At 42.8% G+C, this 25,850-nt stretch overlaps 1 protein-coding gene across 6 annotated transcripts in view; it reads right to left on the minus strand.

Moving 5' to 3' along the window:
- Ss18 (SS18 subunit of BAF chromatin remodeling complex) overlaps positions 1 to 25,850 on the minus strand; it is a 67,079-nt gene that overhangs the window by 12,745 nt on the left and 28,484 nt on the right. For 4 of the 6 annotated variants that reach the window (XM_052741581.1, XM_052741579.1, XM_052741580.1 and 1 more), the window contains 4 exons: positions 15,712 to 15,865; positions 11,195 to 11,416; positions 1,624 to 1,791; positions 876 to 980 (listed from right to left, as the gene is read on the minus strand). In XM_052741581.1, the coding sequence (XP_052597541.1) occupies positions 876 to 980; positions 1,624 to 1,791; positions 11,195 to 11,416; positions 15,712 to 15,865 (649 nt within the window). The remainder of the gene's footprint in view (positions 1 to 875; positions 981 to 1,623; positions 1,792 to 11,194; positions 11,417 to 15,711; positions 15,866 to 25,850) is intronic. The other 2 variants (XM_052741584.1, XM_052741582.1) reach the window with 1 other exon arrangement.

The raw sequence follows: 25,850 nt of genomic DNA on the forward strand, positions 1-25,850 counted from the left end.
TGCTATATAATTTACATTAAAAATAACAACAGAATTTACTATATAGACCAATATTTTGGCAAACCATTTCACTACGAGACAAATCACTATGTAATATAGCCACCTATCACTTTACCAGTTCTATATATTTAGATATTTTTTAACATTAAAATACAAAATTTTCAAACAAAAAGATTTTTAAAATGCACAGTAAAAATCTACTTGTGCACCTGGATTATCATTGTATGTACTTTCTTAGCACTTCCTCAGTAGAGTCAACTTCTCCTGATTCACCTTCCCTTCTAGAGGGGGCTGGGGAGAAGGCAAACTGAAAACCCAAAAGCCTTGTTTATTCAGTACTAGTCAGTGCACCTGTCTCCTGTTGTGTTGTGGACACATCTTTTCTCAATGGCAAGCAAGCACATAAGCTACAGTTCCTTTACAAGAATGATGTAACATTAGATAAAGTGAAAAATACTCAGGAACTATATTCTCTATGGTTCTACAGAGCCATATTCTTTAAACCAATGGGTGATACTTTATAGCAGGTGAATTAGATCTCTATAAAAATATTACAAAAAAAAGACGAAAGAAATCAGTAACATTTGTTTCAGATTCAAATGAACAATCCTAAATATAAAAGGAGCCTCTTTATGTGAGACAAGATTCTAGTGACGGAATGCAACTCCTGACGGTACTAACAGTAACTATACAAATACACCGTGAATTAATTACAAACAAATGTGCTTACTGCTGCTACTGCAGAATACCCAAATGTCTCTAAAGGAAGAAACAAGAGGTAGTTTCTTCACCTTCATTAAAAAGCTATGAAACGCTGTCTATATCAATACTGGGCAGGGATAGAAAACGGGAAGGGTAGCATTAGGAGAGATTACCATCAGGGTAATACTGCTGGTTCATGCCTTCTGGAGGACCTTGTCCACCATGACTGTATTGGTCCCCATAATAGTCTTCCTGGCCTGAGAACTGCTGTGGTGGGCCTGAAAAACCACAACCAGTCAAGATGTAAATCATTTGTCCTCGAGGTCATCACAGGCGTTCTTTCTAATCTCATACTAAGAGAGGCTACTCCTCAGCTGTAGACTCCCCTCCAATGTTCTGCCCTTCTGACGTTTTCATTATTTCCACACACACTTCCATATACACACAGCAGGTCCACAAGTCACATTTATAAAGTTAATATAAGACCATACAAACAAATAATATCAAACAATACCAACTCAAACAACTCTTCAGAAAGGGGCTGAAGCTGGTAGGAAACTCATTCCTTTTTACTTTAGTATTAATTAGTGCATTTTGAAGTAAAATCGACTTTGTCCTTGGTCATATATTTAGTAGTTTCTTTTCTTTTTTAGGCATTTTCTGTTGTAAATGAGTAAATTGTGACAGAAAACTTCATGATGTAGTATTTTCCTAGAAAATAACAGACAAAAGGAAGCTGTGTGCTGGGAAGCTGCTATATGCCTCATGACCTTCTGTACCCTAAACCCTGCTACCTTAGGGGATGTGAGGGGAATCCAAAAAAAAGCCCTGGATTTACCTAGATAAAAAGTTCATTAAAATTTAAAGCCTTTCAATCACTGTTATTTACATTAAGCAAGGAACGTTCCAAATGGTTCTCACCCTGCTGTGGTGGTCTATATGGAGGCATCTGTCTCTGGCCCATCATGTGATTGCCTTGGTTAACTTGACCCATCATGCCCATGGGAGGCTGCTGTCCTTGGTAGTGCTGTCCACCTCCAGGTGGCATGTTGTACTGCTGGGAAGGAGGTTGCTGATGCATCATGGGACCTGAGGACACATAAAACATTAATACACAGTATTCTTGTAACACTTCAACATCCTAAGATAGATGCAAGAATTTTTTTTAAATATAATACACAAAATGTGCAATCAAACAGGGAAAACTGACTTCAAGTATAAGTGAGTTTTTGCATAAAGCTCACATGCCCAAGTTCATGTCCAAGTAAGAAAAAAAAAACCAAATCTCAGGTCCACCTAAAGTCATTTTTAAAAAAGTCAAAATGGAGACAGTAACCTCTTCCTGAACATGGGCATTTTCTACACCATATTATCTATACCTTCTCTCTAGACAAAATGATCTTACTGCAGTATTAGAAAAGCCATGGTAAGTAAACTCCAGAAATGTTCCTTATCAAATCAGTAGTCAAACCAACACAAAAAACCAAACTTCTGGATTTCCATTTCATTCTTTTTTGCGGAGAGGAGGATAAAGATTTATCCATTTGTATGTAAATACGTGAGCTTCACAATGTATACACATCATATGCATGCAGGAGCCCAATGAGGCTGGAGGAGGGCATCAGAGCCCCTAGAGCAAGAGTTACAGGTGCTTCTGAGCTGCCCAGTATGAATGCTGGGAACTGAAATCAGGTCCTCTGTAAGAGCAGCAAGCATTCTTACCCAATGAGCCATGTCTCTGACCCTACCCTTTCATTCTTCTCAACAGACATTTATTCAATAGTGGTAGGCAGAAACCTATAAAAGCACTTCACAAACAGATCAGTTGAATTTTATAAACTTCAATTTGAGGACAAAATTAAAAAAAAAAAAAACTCTTTTCTTTTCCCAAATTTTTTACAAGCTTTATAAACTTGAAATCGAAGGACCACAATGCTTCTTTTATAAAGAAACATTTATTTTGTGTGTATGGGTGTATCACGTTCATGTATGCCCACAGAGGCGGAAGAGGATCCCCTAGAACTGAAGTTAAAAACAGTTGCTGGCTGCAATGTGGGCGCTGGAAATTGAACCAGAGTCCTTTCCAAGAACAGCTGAACCATCTCTCCAGCCTCCAGGACTGCAGTGCTTCTTAATCAACAACTAAACCTTCTCATCCCGCCCTTTGTCTCCCCACCCTAAAAGCTCCCAGGAAAAGGACTGTAATAAAGCATGGGCTCAGAAAACAGAACTACACCATCTCCAGAGTGAGAACCCAGAAGCAAAGGCACACCGCTGCAGCATGCAGCGAAGCACACCGCTGCAGCGCGCAATGAAGTGCGCAGCGAGGCACACCGTTGCAGCACAGCGAGGCACACCGCTGCAGCACGCAGCGACAATCTGCACATACAGCAGCGGCCAGCCCACCCCATGCTGCCACCTAGCAGGCAGGGTAAGTGGCTCCCTCAGAGGCTTCAGAGCTCTGCACTCCACTCTCATCACTGCCCTCTCAGGAGTGCGGGAGTGCCCCACTTACATACCACCCCCTCACTCACCTGGGGGTCACTTAAGGAAGTACAAGACAAAGACCAGAGAACTCAGCAAAGTTCTGCAGGCAGCAGTGACACAGCTGGGCCAGAGGCTCATTAATAATGTAAACAAACATCTAAACACCAGCAAGCCACTCCTAAGTCTACAGGGATAACACGAGCCTAGCCTGGAACTCTAGCTCCTCGACAATGGGGACTGTTTCATCTCAAGAAATGCTTTTTCAGAGCTATTTTCTTCCTACCCACCTTCGTCTGTTCTGCTTTGTTTCAAATTCTTTTCTCTCCAATCTTTATTATCATAAATATAAGCCTCCCAAAGCTTACCCTGGGGCCCTTCAATGTGGAAATGAAGTCTTTACAGTAGGGAGAAGAGCTCAGTAAGAGCAGTGAGGAAGCAAACACTGGGCACCCCAGGAGCCAGGCAGCCTTCACACGCATTTCCCGGAGATCCAGACCAGACCGGTCTCAAGTCTGCGGTCCACGTGCACGCCTGTCCTGTCCTTTTTTCACTTGCACTTCTCAAAAGTAAGGTTTACCGAAGTTCAGACTCAAAGCAAATTCTGCTCTAGGAAAGCTCTAGAACAGTCGTGAATTTCACAGAATTCACCACAAAAAAGATTATTTTTAAAATTTGTATGTTTGAATGTTGTGCCTGCATGTATGTATGTGCACCGTGTACATGCCTAGAGTCCAAGAAGAGCACTGGATAGCCTGGAACTGGAGTTATAGACACTTGTGAACTGCTCTGTGGGTGCTGGGAACCGAACCTGGGTCTTCTGGCACAGCAGCCAGAGTTCGTGAGTGTTCATGAGCATAGTGTTATCCCTCTATACTCATCAACTTAAACTTTAACTGTATTTCCTATATGATAAGGTTTTCCTAATGCTATTTTATTGTCAACCTAACTGGACCTTTGTATGACTTCATTTTCAAGAAATGGAAACATGAAAGCTTTCTCACCTCAAGTTTTACAAAATCACCACAGAACTCTTCACTTAGCAGTAATAGTTATGGTTAAACTGTATCTGTATACTGGGGCCAAACTAAAACAGTAAATACAAAGGGGGGTGGAGCCCACAAACATCCAGCACAACAGAATTCTCAGCCGCACTTGAAAGCTCTTCCGGGAGAACGGTAATCCATCAGGAGCCATGGCCAGGCAAACCGTGCCATCTGAGCATGCAGGGACCACCTTCCTTTAGTCTGTCACTTCCCTCCTGGGACCTTGACACCATCCAAGATCAATTTAAAACCAGAAAGAACGAGACAGGATGGTGCTGCTCAGACCAGGCGCTCCGCACCACCTCCATGAAGAGCTGAGAACCTCAGTCCTGTTTACAATGCATGTTGTTCTTCCTGATACACTAATGGAAAGAAGGCTACCAACTCTAAGAATGTACACTACAGAGTAGGGTAGGCTTGCAAATCAATCGAGTACAGATAATCCTTTCCTGCAAATACAGCAGCATATGTTATTCTTCATTTCAGATATTCCTTGTTTTTACATAAATTATTTTATGTAATGAAAACATATTAGATATACTACAAAGCATGATAATACATAAAGATGTAGAATACCTTATTAGCCTAAAATATATTTTTAATGTATTTTGCAAAGTACATAAAACAAATATTCACCATTTCCACACTATTCCATTTTGAATTTTATAACTTACTGCACCATCTACAATAGCAATTCTACATTAAACACATAAAAAATAGCCAGATGTTAAAGTTAAAACCTTCCTTTTTGATTAGACAGAAAAGAGGAAGTGCTGTGGGATGTCTTCCTGTATGCTGTGAATATATGTTGCTCTGATTGGTTGATAAATAAAGCTGTTTGGCCAATGGTGAGGTAGAATAAGGTTAGGTGGTACATTCCAAATGGAGAGAGGGAAGAAGAAAGGAGGGTGGGGCAGATACCACCCACTGCCAAAGGAAGAACAAGATGCCATCAGACCGGTAATGCCACGGCCACGTGGCAACATATAGATTAATAGGAATGAATTAATTTAAGATGAAAGAGCTAGCTAGCAAGAAGACTGCCATAAGCCATACAGTTGGCAATTAATACAAGCCTCTGAGTATATAGTGGCTGCGGGACCACGGGACCGCGGGGCCGGGCGGGACCAGAGAAACTTACAGATACAGTGACTCGTAAATAAAGGCAGTCACTGGTAAACATCTGTGGGTGACCGAACTGAATTCTAAAACTCTCGCAATGCGTGTGGCACACTGACAGATCTGTTGCGAAAGAACCCTATCTACCTAAGTAGACAGCCATGGGGATGGGTTACATCAGAATACCTTGTGATCAGAAACACGGCTCAGTTGGTACACGGCTTGCTTAGCACACACAATCCCAGACTGGATCCCAGCATAAGATACACCAGGCATGATGACGTGTGCCTGAAGCCCAGCACTCAAGCAGTGTGGGCAGAAGGGTCAAGAATCAAAGGTCATCTCCAGACATCTGACAAGCTGGAGCTGCAGCCTGGGCTACAAAGCAAAGATACGGGAGGGCTGGGAGGGAGTAGAGGTAAGGGGAAAACGGTGCAATTATTTTACAATTTCAAAAAATAACAGCTGGTGGATGACAATATGTTAGTTTTCTAATTTGTTATGGCAGAAGGACATCTAGCTAACTAGCCAGTCAATCAACACACATTATACAGTGTGACCACAGCATCTGATGTCCTCAACCAAGAGTATAGAGGAAAAAAATGAACAATTATGTAATGAAAACTACTGAGATTTCTATGAACAGCCTAAGTATGCTACTGTCCCTACAGGTATGCATACAGAATAATTTAAAATGTGTCAAGTCTGGAGGTGTTTCCTAGCTTGCATTCTATGCTTCATATATCTTCCAGAGTCTTCATATTAAACAGAGGTTAACTTTTATAACTAGAAAATGATATAACACAATATCTGGTCTGAACTACAACTGAAAGACTGCAATACCCCTCAAACTCTTTACCTCAGCAACCATGGTATCAGCAATATTTTTAAGACTTACCAGTCTTGATAGTGAGGAAGGACAAAGATAATGTGATTCAGTCACTAAAATCATGTTACCAAACAAGACACTCCCATGGAATACTTCAAGTAGCTCTTTCATTTGCTAATTTTCTATTCTCGAAATTTAGTAAGTGACTTGGGATCTACCCTCAAAGCAGTGAGGCCAGTACTGGAAACAGTCCTCTATAATCCCATATACTACAATCATTTTAATTTCTATATTAGAGTCCTACAGTTCCTAAACTTGGTTTGAGTTTGGAGTCGTGGAACAGGAGTCACGACTAAAGATGTAAAGTAACCATGTGGGCCAATCTATTAATCAAATCTACCTTACGAGGCCCATGGCACAGGTAACTATGTATGAATTTCTCATATCCATGCCAGGTGAGCGATGCCTCCTGATGTTTGGAGAGAAGACAACAGAGCATCACCCCAGTGCCCCTTCTGGGGGCTGTAGCCCATGCACCCTCTTCCACTTCCTGATGTCAGTCTGTAGGCCGCAGAATGGCATGCAGTTGAGTTCCTCAAGTTCTTCCAAAAAGCCATGACACCTAAAGAGGTTGGAAACCCCTCAGATGTGCTCTCCACTCAGGAGGAGTCTTAGACTAGAAATCAACTAAGGGAGTGTGGCTGCAGTAGACTGAAAGAGAGCAATGCCAGGTTTTTATGTTCATCTATCATCCAAAAAGAAAAAGTTTAAAAAACTCTGACCAAATGGTTTCATATAAATTATGCAAACGCTTACTGAATCGGAACTTTTACAGGAATCACTTTACTTAATTTTTTTATCACCATCATTAGTAATGGTAGAAATTAGTTGGTGGGGGGTGGGGAGGGGAGCAGGCCAGAGACAATTTTTTCCTTTTTTTTTAATTAAGAAAGTTTTTATTCATTTTACATACCAACCACAGATCCCCCTCTTCCCTCCTCCAACCCCCAGCCTACTCCCCCCATCCCCTCCTCTGAAAAGGTAAGGCCTCCCATGGGAAGTCAGCAGAGCCTGGTACATGAAGACAATTTTTTTAAAAGTTCATTTGATTTGTGTTTTGCCTGCATACGTACATGTATATATGCATCAGACTCCTTGGAACTGGAGTTGTGGATGGCTGTGAACCATCATGTGAGTGCTGATAACTGAACTCAGGTCTTCGAGAGTGACCCAGTAACCATTGGGCCAACTCTATAGCCCTCCAGATGACAATTTTGGAAGTCAGTTCCCCCCTTCCGCCACGAGCAGAGGAATAAACTCAGGTTCTCAGATGTGTGCAGCAAACATTCCCTACCTACCAAACCATCCCACTGGCCCACTTCACTTCATCTTAAAGAATTTCAGTCTATTTATCAAAGCAAGCCCTGGTATCAAGACCTGAATCTAAGTCCAAAGAACTAAATACAGGGAGCTTGTGAAGCACATTCTTAACACAAAATAACAATTTGTGAAACTCTTTATACCTGACATTTAATTAATAAAATTCTATTAAGGAAAGCTACAATTAATGTTTGTGAATAAAAAATACACTGCTTCTAGCAAATGTAACTGTGGGTCATCTCCAGAAGGCTTTTCTGTTCTAATTTGGCTTATTTGCTGTTTCATTAGCCGTCTTTCCAGATTATGCCATGACATTTAGTTCCAATTCCTCGTCATCAAAGAAATAGACTGCATGACCTCAAGCACTGTGAAGCAGGCCGGGAACAGAGCAGCCACGGTCCCTGCCTCTTGGCTTTTCAGTGCTCCTGCCCCTCTCCATGCAGGTCTGTGTGTGTGCACAGGGCTCCCACAGCACATCAGCACACCGTTCTCTTCTCCCGCAGCACACACCGCTCTCTCCCGCAGCACACACCGCTCTCTCCCGCAGCGCACACCGCTCTCTCCCGCAGCGCACACCGCTCTCCACACCGCTCTCCCGCAGCACACACCGCTCTCTCCCGCAGCGCACACCGCTCTTCCGCAGTGCACACCGCTCTCCCGCAGCACACCGCTCTCTCCCGCAGCACACACCGCTCTCCCGCAGCACACCGCTCTCTCCCGCAGCACACACCGCTCTCCCGCAGCACACACCGCTCTCTCCCGCAGCGCACACCGCTCTCTCCCGCAGCGCACACCGCTCTCCACACCGCTCTCCCGCAGCACACACCGCTCTCTCCCGCAGCGCACACCGCTCTCCCGCAGTGCACACCGCTCTCCCGCAGCACACACCGCTCTCTCCCGCAGCACACCGCTCTCTCCCTCAGCACACACCGCTCTCCTGCAGCACACACTGCTCTCTCCTGCAGCACATCCTGCAGCACACCGCTCTCCTGCAGCACACACTGCTCTTGCAGCACACCGTTTTTTGTGTTTTTGTTACTTTAACTTTTGTGTCAATTTAAACTTTTTCACAAACTATTAAATGGTGAAAACAGTTTTTACTCACGAGGTCCAACTAGAAAGGAGACCATGACAGGGGGCTAGAGACCCTACAGGGAAAGAGAGTACACGTGACAGGAAAGGAAGGGGGCCAGCCGGAAGGGCCAGGCCCAGGGAGGGCAGTCGGGCAGGTGGACAAGTTAAAACAAAGTGTAATGAAACGCATATGACAATATCATAATGGAGCCCAGTACTTTACATGCTCATTTATAAAACTAATTTCAATATTTTTCAGAGAATTAAAAGTCCAAAGGAATTCCACAATTCTACCGCTCTGTCTTTCTATCCTACAAGGCCCTAAGTACATCAGGACCAGTGGTATTTCTCTACTTCTTAAGCTATCTAAAAGCTAAAGATGAATACAGTAGACATTAGATTATTTCATATGGACTATTAAAATACACTGTAAAAAATTTGGGAGTTTATCTTTTCCCCATTAATTTCACATTCAAAGGAGAGGTGTACAAACACACAGGGGCTGGAGAGTTGCTCAGGGGTTAGAGCACTTGTTGTTGCCAAGGACCTGGGTTTGGTTCCCAGCATCCACATGGTGACTCACAGCCATCCACTGACTCCAGCTCCAGGGGCGCCCTCTTCTGACCTCCAAAGGCAACAGCACACACATGGTGCACATGCATCCATGGAAGCAAACACACACATCAATAAATCTTAACAAAGCACACCACCCCGCCACAGCCCTGTGGAAAACAAGAGTAAGTACTATTAAACAGTTTTCTAGTGTTTCTTGACACAAAGATAAATGTGTAACTATGGGGCTTGTCTAAAGATTTTTGCCATTTTTAGTACAAAACAAAACATAAAAGCAACCCTGATTAAACTTGAGACCTGGGAGCGGAACAGTACCTAGGACTGGACCCAGGACTTTGGGTCCTGTGAGAAATGTTTGAGAGGTAAAAAATGTAAAAAAGTTCCTTTTCATGTTTAGAGTTTTTCAAGCTTTTTAAAATAGGACTATTTGCAAAGCAGTGTGCTTTTAACCTCTGCCGTGTTTTTATGTCTAAACAAAAAAATGTAAAATACGTGGCTTATTTTTACAAAAACTACCTAAAAAAAGAACTGTTTTATGATGACACAACAAAAAAAACCTCTTAATGAAACTTTCATTTGCTAGGTCAGCTTCCCATCCAATAGACCCCAGATAACTAACTTGGGCATATCTCATCAAAATCATAAAAAGCCTCGACTGTATGAGTATTTTGAAATTACAATATTTCATCATAAATAATGTGAACACAACCAATTCTTCCTTTATCTGAGAACCTCTGAGTGATCTGAGGTTTTTTTTTTTTTCTATAATAAAGATCAAGGCTCACTACATTTTGTACTTGAAATATCTTTAAGGAGGCAATGTGCCAAATTCTTTAACACAGCAATTAGCAGAACAGAGCTCCATTTACTGGTTTTTAGTTATTATTGACAGGACACTTAAAAGAGGAACATGGTAACAACTTCACTGAGCCTGACAATAAACTGTAACGTGCTCCAGTACGCTAAGTATCTATGGGCACAGAGGCACACCCCATCTTCAGAAGGACCGTCCCTGCCTCAAACACAGGAGAGTCATCACAAGTGCCCCCAGCAAGTGAAGAGGACCAGGCTGGTGATTTTTAGGATAGTGTGCTTGTGAGAGCAAACTGTGTGCCCCAGTGTTCCCGCATGAAACAAAATGCTGCTTTATCCAGTGACCAGCATTATCAAACAATTCAACAACACAGAACTCCAAATAAAATGTGCAAAAGGCAAACAATTTTGAAAAGGCAAATTGGGCAATTTAATTTCTAAACACAAATAAAAAGACTGAAGGCAACTTCAGCTCACTGCTGTTTTCTCATGAGCACAACTGTGACTCGCTTCCCACTTAGGACAGAGACTCTGTCGTAAATCACCAAAGCAAACCGACAAGCCACAGCACTCTACTCAGGAAAATAAGGAAGTTCAAAGCAGTGGAGAGGCTGCGGCAGACCTTCCCAAAGCTCAGGCCGGCCTCAATGAGAGAGTGGGAATTTGTCTTTAAAAGCATCCCCCTCTCAACAGAATTCCCGGAAGAGCCAATCAGACCCAGGAGAGTTGGTGCTAGATAGTGTCCGTTAGAGTAACGACAAAATGGACCCATGAAATCTCAATAACACAAGACGGCATGACACCACCTGCTGACCTGCCGACATGACAGAGGAAATTCCACAAGGTCCTACACCTAGATGAAGAACTTCAAGTGGTCAACGGCTGCCCAGAAAGGAGAACCAGGCTCCTCAGGAACAAGCTCCAAAATTGGTTATCTGATCACAAATGGTGAGCCATAAACACAGCAAGGCTAAATGGACTCAAGTTGTATATGCATGTGCATATATGTTCGAGCGTGCGCGCGCGCGCGCGCGTGTACACACACACACACACACACACACACACACACACACACACACACACGACAGTAATAACTAAGGAAGAGATCACGAACTGGGAGGAGGGACGTGAAGGGGCCAGAGCTGGGAAAGAGGAAGGAGTGATGAGCAGTTACCTTGATTTGGTTGCATATTCATGTTTGGTCTGGGACCGTAGTTCCCCATCGGCTGCCCCTGACTCATTGTCATCTGGTTCTGCACAGGCATGCTCTGGGATGATGGCACGGAATGGTTGTAACCTCCCATGGAGCCATGGCTACTTGAAGGCATATTCATGGAACTGTTTGTCATGTTGAGCTGATTGGGTCCAGGTCCCTGCATTGGCATATGGTTAGGCCCTTCGAGGAGAAATGGTCAGAACGGAAAATGAGCTCAAGAGATGCACGGCACAAGTCTTTTTCATTACCGTAGTAACAGCCTAAGCAACAATGTGAATATTTAGTCAACAGGAAATAAGTAAACACTTCATAAATGGGTGACTCTGACAAGGTACATGCTGCTATTTTCCAGTTTAGAGATGAGGAAATTGACCTTGGAAAACCAGGAACTGTCTGAGAGGAATAAAGAAGGAGTCCAGCTCGCTAGGACAGCGCACAGAGTAACTGAGTGTGTGGTAGGAGCAGACACAAGCAAAAGTCGGCAGGCAAGTGGAGCACAGGAGTGCGAAAACCTTCCTCAGTGTAGCAAGTGATAAACAACAATGTAACGTCTATATCAGCAAGTGATAAACAACAATGTAACGTTTGTATCTGGCAACAGGACAGAGTTCAGCGGAGGGCGGGGACATCGAGCTGGATCAGTACCTCACTCCTTCCTCTAAAGTAATTTCATGTGTATAATAAAAATTTACATATTAAAGGAAAACAAATCATTAAAGATGATTTCAAACACGAGAACTTTGAAAATAATCTTGGAAGGGGAAGGCCTTAAACATGCTTGAAAGCTCAGAGCCATAATAAATGGATAAATTTAGCTACATAAAAATAAATTTGAACCTAACAAAAACACTAAACTAGAAGCTGTGGGCACCGCTCAGTTGGAAGTGCTTACCATGCAGGCATGAGGACGTGGGTTCGGATCCCCAGAACATGTGTAAAACAGAAACGTACACTGTAATCTCTGGGCCTGCTGGCCAGCCAGCCTAGCCCAGTTTGTGAGGTCCAGGTTCAGCGGGACCTCTCTTAAACAGTGATCCAGCACACCTTGAGGAAACACTTTCCTGCACTGCTGAAGGAATGCGAATCTAAGTGCTGTTTTTATACAGAGCAGTGTGCAATGACTAAAGTGCACTGTCTATGACACAGCACATTCTGCAGCACAGACTGACCTCAAATTGACTACGCAGCATGGGATGACCCAGAACTCCTGACCCTCCTGCCTCCACTTCTGAAGTGTTGGGATTACAGGCATTCACCAATACATCCAGGTTAAAAGGTACTTTACACCCATCATAAAACGTACTTGTAATCCAATAATTTAAGTTCTAGGAATTCCACACATAGCAAAGTTTTGGGGTACACCTACGTATGGATGTAAAACTATATGCATGTACATAGACATACCAAGACACTAGAAACTTCATTTCTGCCATCAGAAAATAGTGTACAGATTAGACACATCCATAAAGAAGGCGTGAGGCTGGAGAGATGGTTCAGTGGTTAACTGCATTGGCTGCTCTTCCAGAGGACCCGGGTTTGATTCTCAGCACCCACCACAGCCCACAACTGTCTATAAGTATAGTCCCAGAGGATCCTACGCCCCCCTGGCTTCCTGGGGTACCACGAATACATTTGGTACAGACATACAATGCAGGCAAAACATGTATATACTTTAAAAAAAAATTTGACATGGGCACCGAAGAAAATGAGACAGCTGTTGGCAGTATTCTGAACTGCCCCTTGGGGACCCGCCCAGTCTTGATGTCATCTTCCAAGGAAAAAAATCCCTCCCCCTTTGCCCTCACTTGCGCTCGCGCTCGCTCTCTCTCTCTCTCTCTCTCTCTCTCTCTCTCTCTCTCCCTCCCTCCCTCCCTCCCTCCCTCTCCCTCTCTCCTTCTCTCTCCCCCTTTAATAATAAAAACTTTCCACATGGACATGTGTCTGTCTGCATGGTGTGAGTAACTTCCCACCACTCCACGCCGCAGCCTGTGGCAGCCAGCTGGGTCTGCATGGCGCATCTCCCTCACCCACTGGGGCACCTTGGCCCAACCCGCCAGGGCCTCCCAAGGGCCGTATCATAACAGCTGTCTGTACAATGAATGTAAAGTTTATGTCCAGGATGCTTTCTGGGGAGGGGAGGGGAGGGGAGAAAGAAAGGGAAAGGAAAGAAACGAAACCAGAAATTACAGGAGCCCCCTTTCCTTTCCCCCCCAGACCCAGAACTAAGCGTCTGAAGAAGCGAGGGTGCAGAAACATCTGTGCCTTTGATTTTGGTTCCATAGGCGTGTGAACTTACTTTTACTTTCTATGCTTACCAAAATCAACACAAACAAAAGATTGTCACTAATAAATTGTTATAAATTTGAAAAAAAGCTATATATATATATATATATATATATATATATATATATATGAACTATTAAATAAAACTATTAAAACCACGCTAGGGGCCAGGCATGGTGGTACAGGCCTTTAATCCCAGAACTCAGGAGGCAGAGGCAGGGGGATCTCTTTGGGTGTGAGGCTAGCCTAGTCTACAGAGCAAGTTCCAGGACATCCAGGACTACACAGAGAAACCCTGTCTTGAAACAACCAACCAACCAATAACAAAAAAACACTAGGAAATTTAAAACAGATGAAAGAATATATAAGCTATTGGCCTTCCAATTTCTCTTACACCAAACAGTAAACTTTCTTTTAAGACAGCAATGGGTATTTAGAAATTACTGTTTTAGCTCTGTAGTATTCTAGACAATTTCATCACTGGTTGATGATCTTTGCTCAGAAAACGTCATTTACGGGTGTGCCTTAGCAGGTAAAGTATCTACTGCCGTGCAAGCCTGTTGATCTGAGCTCCACACTTGGAAGCTACATAAAGAGGCCAGATACGGTGGCCACACCTGAGATCCCAGCACTGCCGAGTGACATGAAGAGACAGAAGGGAGTCCACAGCGAGCTAGCCTGAGTACACAGTGCAGTAGCACAAAGAAGACCCTTCCTCAGCAAGGCCGAGAGCCAATTCCTCAATTTTCCTCTGACTCCATAAGCACTGAAAATTTTAATAAGAAAGAACGTATCTCTATTACATATAGCTTTATAAATAAACCAAGACATCAGGTTAACAATAACTGTATGCTTCTCAGCTGTTTCCGTGGTCTTAGGCCCAGTGTAACCAGGAGACTAGGTACGAGTTCTAATCAAAGGTTCTACCACACAGACTCACGGAGCTCCCAACTGGGTAACCTGGACTAGTACTGTGTCGCAGTTCTAAAACTGTGTCCGAGAGCCACACAGTGACTTGGCAAGCAGCTTTCTCTCAACTACAGCCTAACTGCAAACTAAACAGTATGCCTGCATCCCTACCTCCATGCTGGGCGAGAGCCGGCCATGCTGAAAGCCTTAGCAGGAAACAGACACGAACCAGAGAAACACGTTTACCGCCTGCATTACCAGCGACACATCAATCTTCTAAAGCAGACCACCTCGTCTCCTCTGCTCAGTGTTCCCCTCTGTTTCTTTGACTAAATCCATCATCCTTGGGCGTCAACACAACCAACCACACAACCAGGCAAAGGAGAGACTATGCTGTGCATGTCAATTATCCAAGTTAATAAGAAAAATGATTCTGTTAGTGTAATTTACTCTACTGCTAATTGAACAGTGCTCTTTTCTTTTTGGCTAATGAAAATAACCTTAGTCTTCGGAAAGTAAAAATTTTCTCAAATTAAAGGTCGAATATGCTTTACCAAAACTGATGCTGTTTTATAAACTGTTGTTATAAAGAACAATTTAAGGACACTGTGGCAAAAGTTGTTAAGAAGACGAACACCCATAGCCTAAAAAGGTTACTGTTATACTGACTCTAAAGTAAAAACGGACAAAGGGAACGGCTCAATATGTAAGAGCTTGTATTACTTTTCAGCTTTTAATACTGCTTCTAACTCAATTTCCATATTAATGATACTCCATATACATATGTACTAATAAGAATCTAGATTTGGCTTCAGAAATATCTTCGAGGAAATACTAAATACACCAGCACTTCAGGGACAATTCTGTTCCTGTCCCCAGATGTTCTTTTGCAGCGTTCCTGTTTCTGAGATCAATACATTTTTAGGTAAATAAACGCCATGGTTCTTTTTCATGAACAGGTTTGAATTCTTAAGTCAAGGCACAATCCCTTTCCCCTCAAAAGCTCCTAAAGCCAACTGGACTGCATAGTTTCAGACAGACTAAATTTAGCTAGTTCTGTTCATCAGAGGAATGCTGTGTGTCAGCTACACCAAAGCCCTAGGGCAGCCTGATAAACACTGAATACAGGTCACGTAGCTCTGTAGCTAACAAACTCGAGGAGAGCTTGGACTCGGGGGCATTCAAAGCAGTTCTGTCATCAACAATCTAGTATCCCCTGAGCCCCCATGTCGTTTCAGTTGCTAAGCAACTCTGGTGTTAATGTCTTAGAGGAGAAAACTTACCAGGCATCTGGCCGTTCATCTGGTTCTGCATGTGTGGGGCAGGAGGGCCCCCACCCACCATTCCATCTGAAGGCATGTTGTGAGAGCGGGGAGGGGGCGGAGGGCCGCTCTGACTCATCCCTCCAGGACCCATAGGCATATTCTGTGTGGGTGGCTGAAAGAGACAGCTTAGTAAGACAAGAGAAACAGTCGACGAGTGCATGAAAGATTCATATGGAATGGCTGCTGTCTACATTATTAAACTGGATAAAAACAAAACAATAAATGCATTTCAATGCCTTTTAAAGTTGAACTTATTAATATCATATTTAATAATCCCTCATAACTTCAAGTGCATTGGAAAGTAGACTACAGTTAAAGTGTGTTCTAACTTAAAAAATCTCACAGTGAAATGAAATTTTCTAATAGGTTACCCAAACAAATTTTTTCATTTACTGATGATCTCTAACATGTCTACTGTTATTTAAATTACATTTAAAAACCTAAGTGTGCTTTCATAATGAACATATTTGCATGTTTACTAATGGGAGACTTTTACCTACAAAGGAGGTAACAGCACAACACAGAAAAGGAGCAAGAGGCGTCAAAGAGAGCTGTCTTTAGACCTGGGGCGTTAGTACTGACAGGCAAGAATGTCCAACAGCTCAGCTTAGTTCTGGGTCCGTCACTGGTTGGCAATGTTACTGATGGCCTGGAAGGGTACCCAGACAGCGACCTCCAAAGGACGCCTTTGGCAAGCTTCCTAATGAAATTCTGAAGAAAACTATTCACTAAATCTGAGAGTTCACAAAAGGGTGAGAGGCACACACGCGCACACGCACGCACATAAAACATGGTCTTCAACACCTGTCTTACGGTGGAAGAGGCAAATGGTTGGTTAGTTTCTCCCAAACCCTCATTTTCGGTCTGCAGGTAGGAAGACTTGGATATACGCGCTCACTATGCTCCACACATCTCCTCCTGCCTTCTTCCCTTCCTCCTTCCAGGCCTCACGCTGATGTCCACTTCAGCAACTCCCTGTATCTGTCACCTCTAATTAGTTACTATGTAGCTTTCCGGATGTGAACACAGCAGCACTTGGCAGGCATCATAAATACTCATTGTTAATGAATCCCTAAGGTAGAGAAATCTTTCTTTTTTCATAGACCAGGCTGGTCTCAAACTCACAAAGATCCACCTGCCTCTGCCTCCCGAGTGCTGGGATTACACCCAGCAAAAACACAACTTTTAATTTATTAGTAAATCCAGATCACTAATCTTTAGTAAGAATTTTAAAACCTCACCTTCAGGTCTTTGTCTAGCTTATATCTTTACACACTTAATAATTCAGTTCCGATTTAAAAAAAAAAAAGTCACACATCTCAGTTTTAATAATATACATCACCTCCAAATCCGATTAACTCTTTGTAATCCAATCTATAACACATCCTGGATCACTATTAGCATTACAAGGCATAGCAAACAAACACTCTTGATAACAAGTCATAAAGTGCTGGGAAACAAAAGCAAGCTGGAAGAGGAATGAAGGCTACCCTCCAGAAGGAGGGTCAAGTGTAAGACCACAAAGCAGCGCCTTGGGCCTCTTCCACCGAGCCGGCTGGGGCTCTCCAGCTGCCGATAGGAAGTTTCGTGGTTTGGGTTTTGTTTTGAAACGGCACAATGGTGATGGTAAAGGTCACTCACTGAGTTGTGTGCTTTACAATGGCTAACGTAGTGGCTGCTATATATGAATTTTATTTCAATCCAAATGGATAAACAAATGAGATAATAGTAACATTAAAATTTTTAAAGTTTTATTTTTATCATGTGTGCAGCGGGGATGGGAGGCATTGTCATAATGCAATGTGAGGGAGTTGGTTCTCTCCTTTCATGATGTGGGTCCTGGGGATCAAATTCACATTGTCAGGCTTGGCAGCATTCAAATTTGGGGGTTTTCAAAAACCTAAAAATAACCATGTTTGATATTAGCAAGAATAGGAGAAAAACAAACAAACAAACAGGAAAATGATTATTTCTGGAAAGTCCTGGGAATCTTATAAGGGAGTCAGGTATAAATTTGTGAGCTAGAAATAAAATCATAGAAATTAAGAAAGCAATAGTTAGAAACAACAAAACAGGGCTGAAAGTAATTTACAGAAATACAGACATGTAAAAGAGGGACCATACAAACCCATACAAACAAACCAAAGAAAGCGCACAGCGGCCGAGGACCCAGCTGGTGTGAAGAGCTTGTGTAGCACGCACAAGACCCTGGCTGGAGGACTGAGCTGGTGTGAAGAGCTTGTGTAGCATGCACAAGACCCTGGGCTGGAGGCCCAGCACTGAAGAAGCAAAGTACAAGAGACAACATCTGCCTGGAGTTACAGAACAGAGCTAAGAGCATTCCAAAGCTAATAAATGACTCCTTTAAAGCACTGAGACAACACATGGAGAGATAACAAACCCTAAGATAAAACACCCTTCTCTCCAGCTTGAGGATGAAATACAAATTCTTTAAGGTGAGCAAAAGCTAGAATTTGTTACAAGAAAGAGGTTCACTGAAAAACAACCAGGGTCGCTCACAACCTGCAAACTCCAGCTCCAGGGGATCTGACAACTTTTCTGGCCTCTGGGGACAACAGATAAACATACAGGCAGACATGCAGGCAAACTGTCTTTTAAACAGCAAGTAACTATATACAAACACGTCTGAAGAGTATGGAGAAATGAAGAATCAATCAATCAATCAATACATCAATTAAATTACTATTAACAGTCACAGTAACAATGGCATGTAGAGGGTCAGGGAACAGTAGTAAGCACAAGGTCCAGGGATGAGTCATCAGTACCAGAAGGAAAAGGACAAACCCATATACTCAACAGCAAGGGTGTATACACTTCTTAACACAACTTCAAAGACCTGAGAAGCAAAAACTGAGAGAATGACAAAGAGGAAACCACAGAGAAAGAGTTAGAGATTTTTCAACATACTTCTCTCAGTAATTCACAAAAGGCCAAAAACCAAAGAAATTAAAAAGGCAAATCCAAAGAGCGGAAACCAGAAGGCTAGCAGAATTAACCACAAATCACTAACAAAATGATATCATTCCAGGAAGCCACCACACACGCTGGTCAGCTGCCACTAAGTCACATCCACCAACTATTAGATAAACTTTTAAGGAAATACAGGCATATCTTCCAACCTTGATAAAGGAAAATGAACATACATCCAATGCTGTTACAAGCAGACCAAGGCAACTTTCAAAGCAGAAGGTCTGTGAGAGAGACACAGAAAACAAAGACCTAACTCTATGTACAGGGCCCTAGCTTTGAGGCTCAGTTTTTATTTTAAAAATTCTTACAATCAATTACAAAAAGTTCAAGGAATTAAAAAGTAGCCAAGAAAGGGACACTGGAAACTCTGGGGATGACAGCATTGTTCTGACGAGTAATAAACACACGGATTTATGGAAACTCATCTAAACACGTCAAAGGATGGGTTTACTGTGTGTGAATTATATGTCAAAGGTTACTGCATTTGCTACCTTTCCTGGCCCCCACTGTTTACTCCCAACATCCCAGATACTTCTCCATTGCTGGGTCCAGTTCTAAGTCTCCAGGTCTGTCACTGCTCACTGTCTATAACTCTACTATGCAGTAGGTTAAGGAAGGGCAAGGGCCACGATTACATTATTTGCTAATTGTTGACGCCTCCAATTATCCAGTATCAATTTGATAAATATTTGGGAAATGATTATGAAATATACATTAGGGTCCTTTCACTGAATGTTTGTTTTCCCCATGTCGGGAATCTACTGATCTAATTCAGGGTCTTCCGCATGCAAACAAGCACTCTTCCACTGACCCTCCTCCTCGTCCTCACTGTTTCTTCCCTTCTTCTGGAAATGTCCCAGATGTGAATCCTTGATGCCCTCCCATGCTCAAATCAACGGATCCCAAGTCTCAGTGAAGGCAGTTCCACCCAGGAACCAGGAGACACCCCTAACACCTCTCTTTCTCATCCCCACTGGCATTATAGTCTCGGCACATCCTCTGGCCTCTACTTTACACCTGGAATGTGACCACGTCTATCTATCGCTTCCTGGACCATCATCCTGGTGCAGCTGCCGCCATCTCGGATGTAGCAGTTGCCTCTTGAGTCCCTCCACTCCACCCTCTTCTGTATCATACTCTCCAGTCTGCACAGGATCTTGTTAAACTACTTCTCAAAAGCCTCTAATAGCTTTAATTTTCAGAGCAGAAACCCAAGTCCTTACAACAGTCCACAAAGCAATCTTCTGTTGACATGCCTCCTCACTCACTGTATATACTGGCCCAAGGGCCTTCATCCTGTTCCCTTAACAAGAAATAGCTTCCCATCAGCCACTTCTCAATGAGGAGCAGCCTCCTTCCTCCTTGCATATCCCACACTGCAATGGCTGTCAGTATCCCCAATACGTGTTTCCTGCTCTTTGCCTTCCCTCTCCACAGCTTACCATCCTTCAACACCCTACCCAACCTTTTCCTACACCTGCCTAGCCTGATGGAGACAGAACCCAAGACAGTAGGGGTTTCTGGCTGTTTTCTTCACTGACACTTCAAAAGAACTAACTACCACAGCCTGACATATTGTTAAATAATACATAGTCAACAAATTAATGAGCTCAAAATTTCATAGTGTGCCACAAAACTATAAATCAGTGTACCAAATTACCTCCAATATCTCCTTAGAATATAAATATACCACAACAAAACAGAATCTTTAGCTTCCTCATCTGTAGTATAATTGGCATTTAAAAAGCTCCCACAAGGAGGCACCAGAATGACACAGAAACCTAAGAATCAAAACTAGCAACAAGAAACATATGTACACATAAACCTTCCTAAAGCTGATAAAAGCTAGACCCATAAACAAGACCTAGTCATACACTGAGACAGGATGCATGCCACAGCTCACCACTGGCACACTTGTTCACCACTGGCACACTTGCTTAACTTTTTGGTCCTAATTTAGTCTCTCAAAAGTGAATATACACACACATATATGTATACCTACATACATACATATGTGTGTATATTCATCATATATAATATATACATACACATTTATCCTAAACAGCTTAGGAAGGTCTCTCATGTTCACTCATTCTCACAAGAGATTTCAGGATGCCATCATAAGCAGTATTCAATTTCTGCAGGTGTTCAGTATCATCAATTAATTTCCATAACTGAATCATCCGAACTCCCCAACTAGAAAGCTAGTTTTTAAAAAAAAAAACCACCTCAGTACTAACCACAAGGACAGACTGGGTGACCTTCCACAGTTAATGCCCCTCAGTACTAACCACAAGGACAGACTGGGTGACCTTCCACAGTTAATGCCCCTCAGTACTAACCACAAGGACAGACTGGGTGACCTTCCACAGTTAATGCCCCTCAGTACTAAAGACAAGGACAGACTGGATGACCTTCCACAGTTAATGCCCCTCAGTACTAACCACAAGGACTGACTGGATGACCTTCCACAGTTAATGCCCCTCAGTACTAACCACAAGGACTGACTGGATGACCTTCCACAGTTAATGCCCCTCAGTACTAACCACAAGAATTGACTGGGTGACCTTCCACAGTTAATGCCCCTCAGTACTAACCACAAGGACAGACTGGGTGACCTTCCACAGTTAATGCCCCTCAGTACTAACCACAAGGACTGACTGGGTGACCTTCCACAGTTAATGCCCCTCAGTACTAACCACAAGGACTGACTGGGTGACCTTCCACAGTTAATGCCCCCACCTATGTCTGCAGGGTGACCATTCTCCAAACCTCCTAGGTACTCAGTGTTCACTATTACCTGGATGCTCCCCAGTTTTAGTACCAGGTTCCCAATCAACCCAGTCTTTCTCATTCATGAGAGCAAGTATTTCCTATAAACAAACTCAATATTACACTTTACCCCGGTTCTGATCATCCAAATCTATCCGACTCCAACATTCTAATTACTGAACACTCGTTCCCGACCCGTCTTGTAGGACAGGTTGTCCTGGACCCTGTGACTCTCAGTAAGGCTCCCCAGTGTTGGGGTGTTCGAATTATAGGCATCACGGGCCTAAATTTCATATAAGGAAAGCAAATAAGGGGGAAAACATTTCTCTTCCCAGGAAAAGAATTTTCTAGAATACGCTTCGAAACAATGGGCTGAGGACACACTTACAGGAAACACACGCTTAGCATATTTAAAGCTAAGAGACTGATCTCTAAGAACACAGAAAGTTAAGAAGAGGTTTTATCACTGTACCTGTGCAAGCATTTCAACCTGGATGGAAAGGTATCCTGTCATTCGGAAGCCAATGAATACCACAATGTCACACCACACAACAAACCTCACATAAAAGATTTCCTGAGAGGGAAGAAGACAGGAGGGTGGCTGCCTCTGCTCAGGTGAGAAACAGCAGGGAACTGAACAGAAAGGCGGCAGGGTTTATATGGAGTTTGAGGGTAGGGAGTAGAGCTTTTCACGGTGAAGCTTTCCAGGTTGGGGATTGGTGGAATTTCAAGTCCAGAGCTTGAGCTTTTTGTAGGATGAGGACTGGGGTCCAGCTGTTAGGAGAGTAGAGTGTTCTGTGGGTGGAACCTGGCAGTTAGAGGTTCTCAGGGGAGAGGCCTAGCCACTAGCGTGCCTCGAGGGACTTACTCCTGGAGATAAGTTGGCTGCCACCAATCTGCATCTCCTCCACTACAGCACTTGGGTTACTGAGATCCAAAGTACTTGGTACTGGGATCCAAAGTCAAATCTTCATGTGTGGCAGTCTGAATTAAACTGTCCCCCAAAGGCTCATATATCTGAATGTTTGTTCCAGTTGGTGAATTGTCTGAGAAGGACTAGGAGGTGTGGCCTTATTGAAGGAGGTGTGTCACTGGGGGGTGGGCTTTGGGGTTTCAAAAGCCCATGCAATTCCCAGTTAGCTCTTTCTTTGCTGTAAACTCTGAGCTACTGCTCCAGCGCCATGCCTGTTCCCATCTCCCTACCATGATGGTCCTGGAATCTAACCGTCTACAACTGTAAGCCCCAATAAACTCTTTTATAAGTTGTCTTGTTCATGTTTTATTCCAGCAATAGAAAAGTAACTAAGACACCATGCTTGCACAGCAAGCTTTCTTACCCACTGGGCCACCTCTCCAGGCCCAAGTACTTAAGGATGTATATGACCTCATATGCAAAAGCTAGAGTCGAACTCATGGCCTTGTGAATATCAGACCATTAAATGCTCAAACAAGAAGCTATACCTATATCATGCATTTAAAAAATGAAAGATAGTATGTGTGGTAGTTAATCCTGGATGTCAAATTAACAGCCTGAGTGGAGCCTAGGAAGATATAAAGCACACATCTGGGTGTCTCTGGAGCTATTTCCTGAAACCACCACATCATGATGTTTCTGACCATCCTCTTTAATCCACTGACAGATTGAAATTTTGAGTAGACTGTTAGGAAGTAGTGAAACAAGAGAATGTGGGGGATTGGCTGGAAGAAGCTGGTCACTAGGGGTCATGCCTTTGAAGGGTCTAAGTTGGCCCAGTCCCCTGTTAATTTTCTGCTTCCTGGCTGCCAAGAAGAGAATGGCTGTCTTCTATGACCTTCCCCTACCGTTGTGAAATTCACAGAGTCTGCTTAAAGGGTAAAGGAATTTATTAGGGAGGAAAACTCACTATAGCATGGGAGATTTATCGTAGGGTCCTGGAAGGCAGAGTTACAGTCCCACACTGGTCTTCAGGCTGGTCTGTCTCAGCATCCAAGCACATGAGGGAGAGCAGAGAGCAGCTGACACGTGTCTCAGGTCTTAAGGGTAGCCCCGAGCTCTGCCCCAGGGGCAGGTACTTCAAGGTCATAGGAAGGTAGGGCAGTTACTTGCTACATCTCTAGGGGAGGTGCTTCGAGGTCATAGAACAGCTACCCATTACATTCCTCAATGATGTTTCTATCTTGCTGGAAAAATAATGGAGCCAGTTGACCATAGACTCATACTTCTGAAAACTTAATGCCAAAGTAAATCTTTAATTCCTAAGTTGTTTCCTTGGGTATTGTCACAGCAACAAAATAACTAGCACATTTATATTCACTCTTTATATTGTTTTTGCATCTCTATCCATTTGCTTAAATTACAGAAGCAATGCATTTATAAACATGGTAAAAAATAAGGAAATCTAAAAGCTTAGTATACACTTTCTTGAAACTTAAAACAAACCTATATAAACATATGTTTAATTTTTAAAACTAGGGTAGCACTATTTACAAATTATTATTTATTGTTGTATAAATCAACCCTATCAAGTGTAGAATTCTACTAAATAGCTGTATCTGTTTGTTAAGTCATCCTCAATCCTGGCACTTGCTCCTGTGTGTTGGTTTTATTAATAGAAACAATGCTTCAATAAACAGCTTTATACAAACACTTGTGCACGTGTATAAATTAACAGGCTATGGGGATGGGGAGACGACTCAGTTGGTAAACTACTTGTCACCCAACATGAAGACCTGACTCCAGAGCCCAGCACCCAGGGAAGAACTGGGAGAAGGTCAGGGGTGGCAGACACACCAAGATCCGGAGCTTACTGGCCCCACCAGCCTAACCAGACCAGTGAGGACCAGGTTATGTAAGACACTGTCAAAAAAGACCAGAGAGCACCTGAGGAAAATACCCAAAGTCACCCTGTCCTCCACACACGAGCCCACATACGTGAGCATACTCAGTCACACACATACGAACATGCATACAATACACATGCATATGATTTTTTAAAAGTAAGTTAGTCATTTTCCAACACCTAGGTTCTTTTCTTAATCACATATAATACATGTATTATATATATTCTATATATAATATATATATGGCATAGTATTTCCATTCCCTATAGGGAAGAATGAAGCATTATTTCCAATTAAACTAAAAAAGGAACAAATCCAACAATCCTTTAGAAGTACTCTCTCTCTCTCTCTCACATACACACACACACACACACACACACACACACACACACACACACACACTCCTATTCATAGAAAGATACAGCCAATCTCTTTACATATCTAGATTCAATTGCATAGGCTTCTGAATTTTATAAAGTCCAATAGACAACGGGTGGTTGAGCACACCTTTAATCCCAGCACTCGAGAGTTAGAGCCAAGTGGATCTCTGTGAGTTCGAGGCCAGCCTGGTCTACAGAGCAAGATTCAGGACAGGCACTACATGGAGAAACCTTGTCTCAAAAAACCAAAAAGACCAATAGACACCATGTTTTTGTTGGTAAAATGTTGCCTGTGATATTAACACATAAAAATACATGCATACAGATCCACTTCCACAAACACAGGCCAACTCCCTTGCGGAGTGGTCCCTAATCTCAAATAATCTCATCTGCTGTTTTAAACATACTTCAATATACATAGCATTTCTATAAGACTACATAGTAGCCTATATAAAATATGCATGGAAGCCGTCTTCAGTTATAAGCATTTAAAGCATGTAAAATTCTTTGTTTTATACTTTTTGAAGGAATCAAATCAATCTTTCTACAGTGTTTTCTTTTTTACGCTAAAAAACAAAATAAAACAAATACCCTTCACCAGAAGATCAAATACCGATGCTTTTATTTGTACTGAATCTAAAACACCCTTCCAAGATGCTTCGTTTATAGGTCTACCCCCTGTTCCTTCTATCAGATGTTTCCACTGGACATCTAAAGAAGGCATGAAAATCAGGCTGTGGGTAGGCAAGACGGCAGGAGGCTAGCATGCTTGTCCTTACTTGCAGTAGAAAATGGCTATGGAGGTTTCTTCCCTTTCTATCTCACTGTTGTGGAGCATGTTCCTTGGTTAAACTCATCATCTATCTTGGAGGGAAACTTATTAAGACACGGGATTTAAAGGAAAGTGAAGGACAACATGTTTCAGGACAGGGTATTTATAAGGTCAAATAACAGGATGTTCTAGGAGAGGAAACACCTGTGCTGTGTGGATGCTCTGTTAAAACAAAAACAACTCAGAATAACTTCAGGAACTCCCTGAAACTGATCAAATTCACTAAGTCCCTCCTCCCCAAGAGTTTATGAGCAGTGAAGACTAGGGAGAGTCACTTTCAGAACAGCTAGGCTGTAAAGAAG

This window comes from Peromyscus californicus, unplaced genomic scaffold (assembly GCF_007827085.1).
Source record: "Peromyscus californicus insignis strain IS unplaced genomic scaffold, ASM782708v3 Scaffold_17__1_contigs__length_78620276, whole genome shotgun sequence".
In the NCBI taxonomy this organism is placed as follows: domain Eukaryota; kingdom Metazoa; phylum Chordata; class Mammalia; order Rodentia; family Cricetidae; genus Peromyscus; species Peromyscus californicus.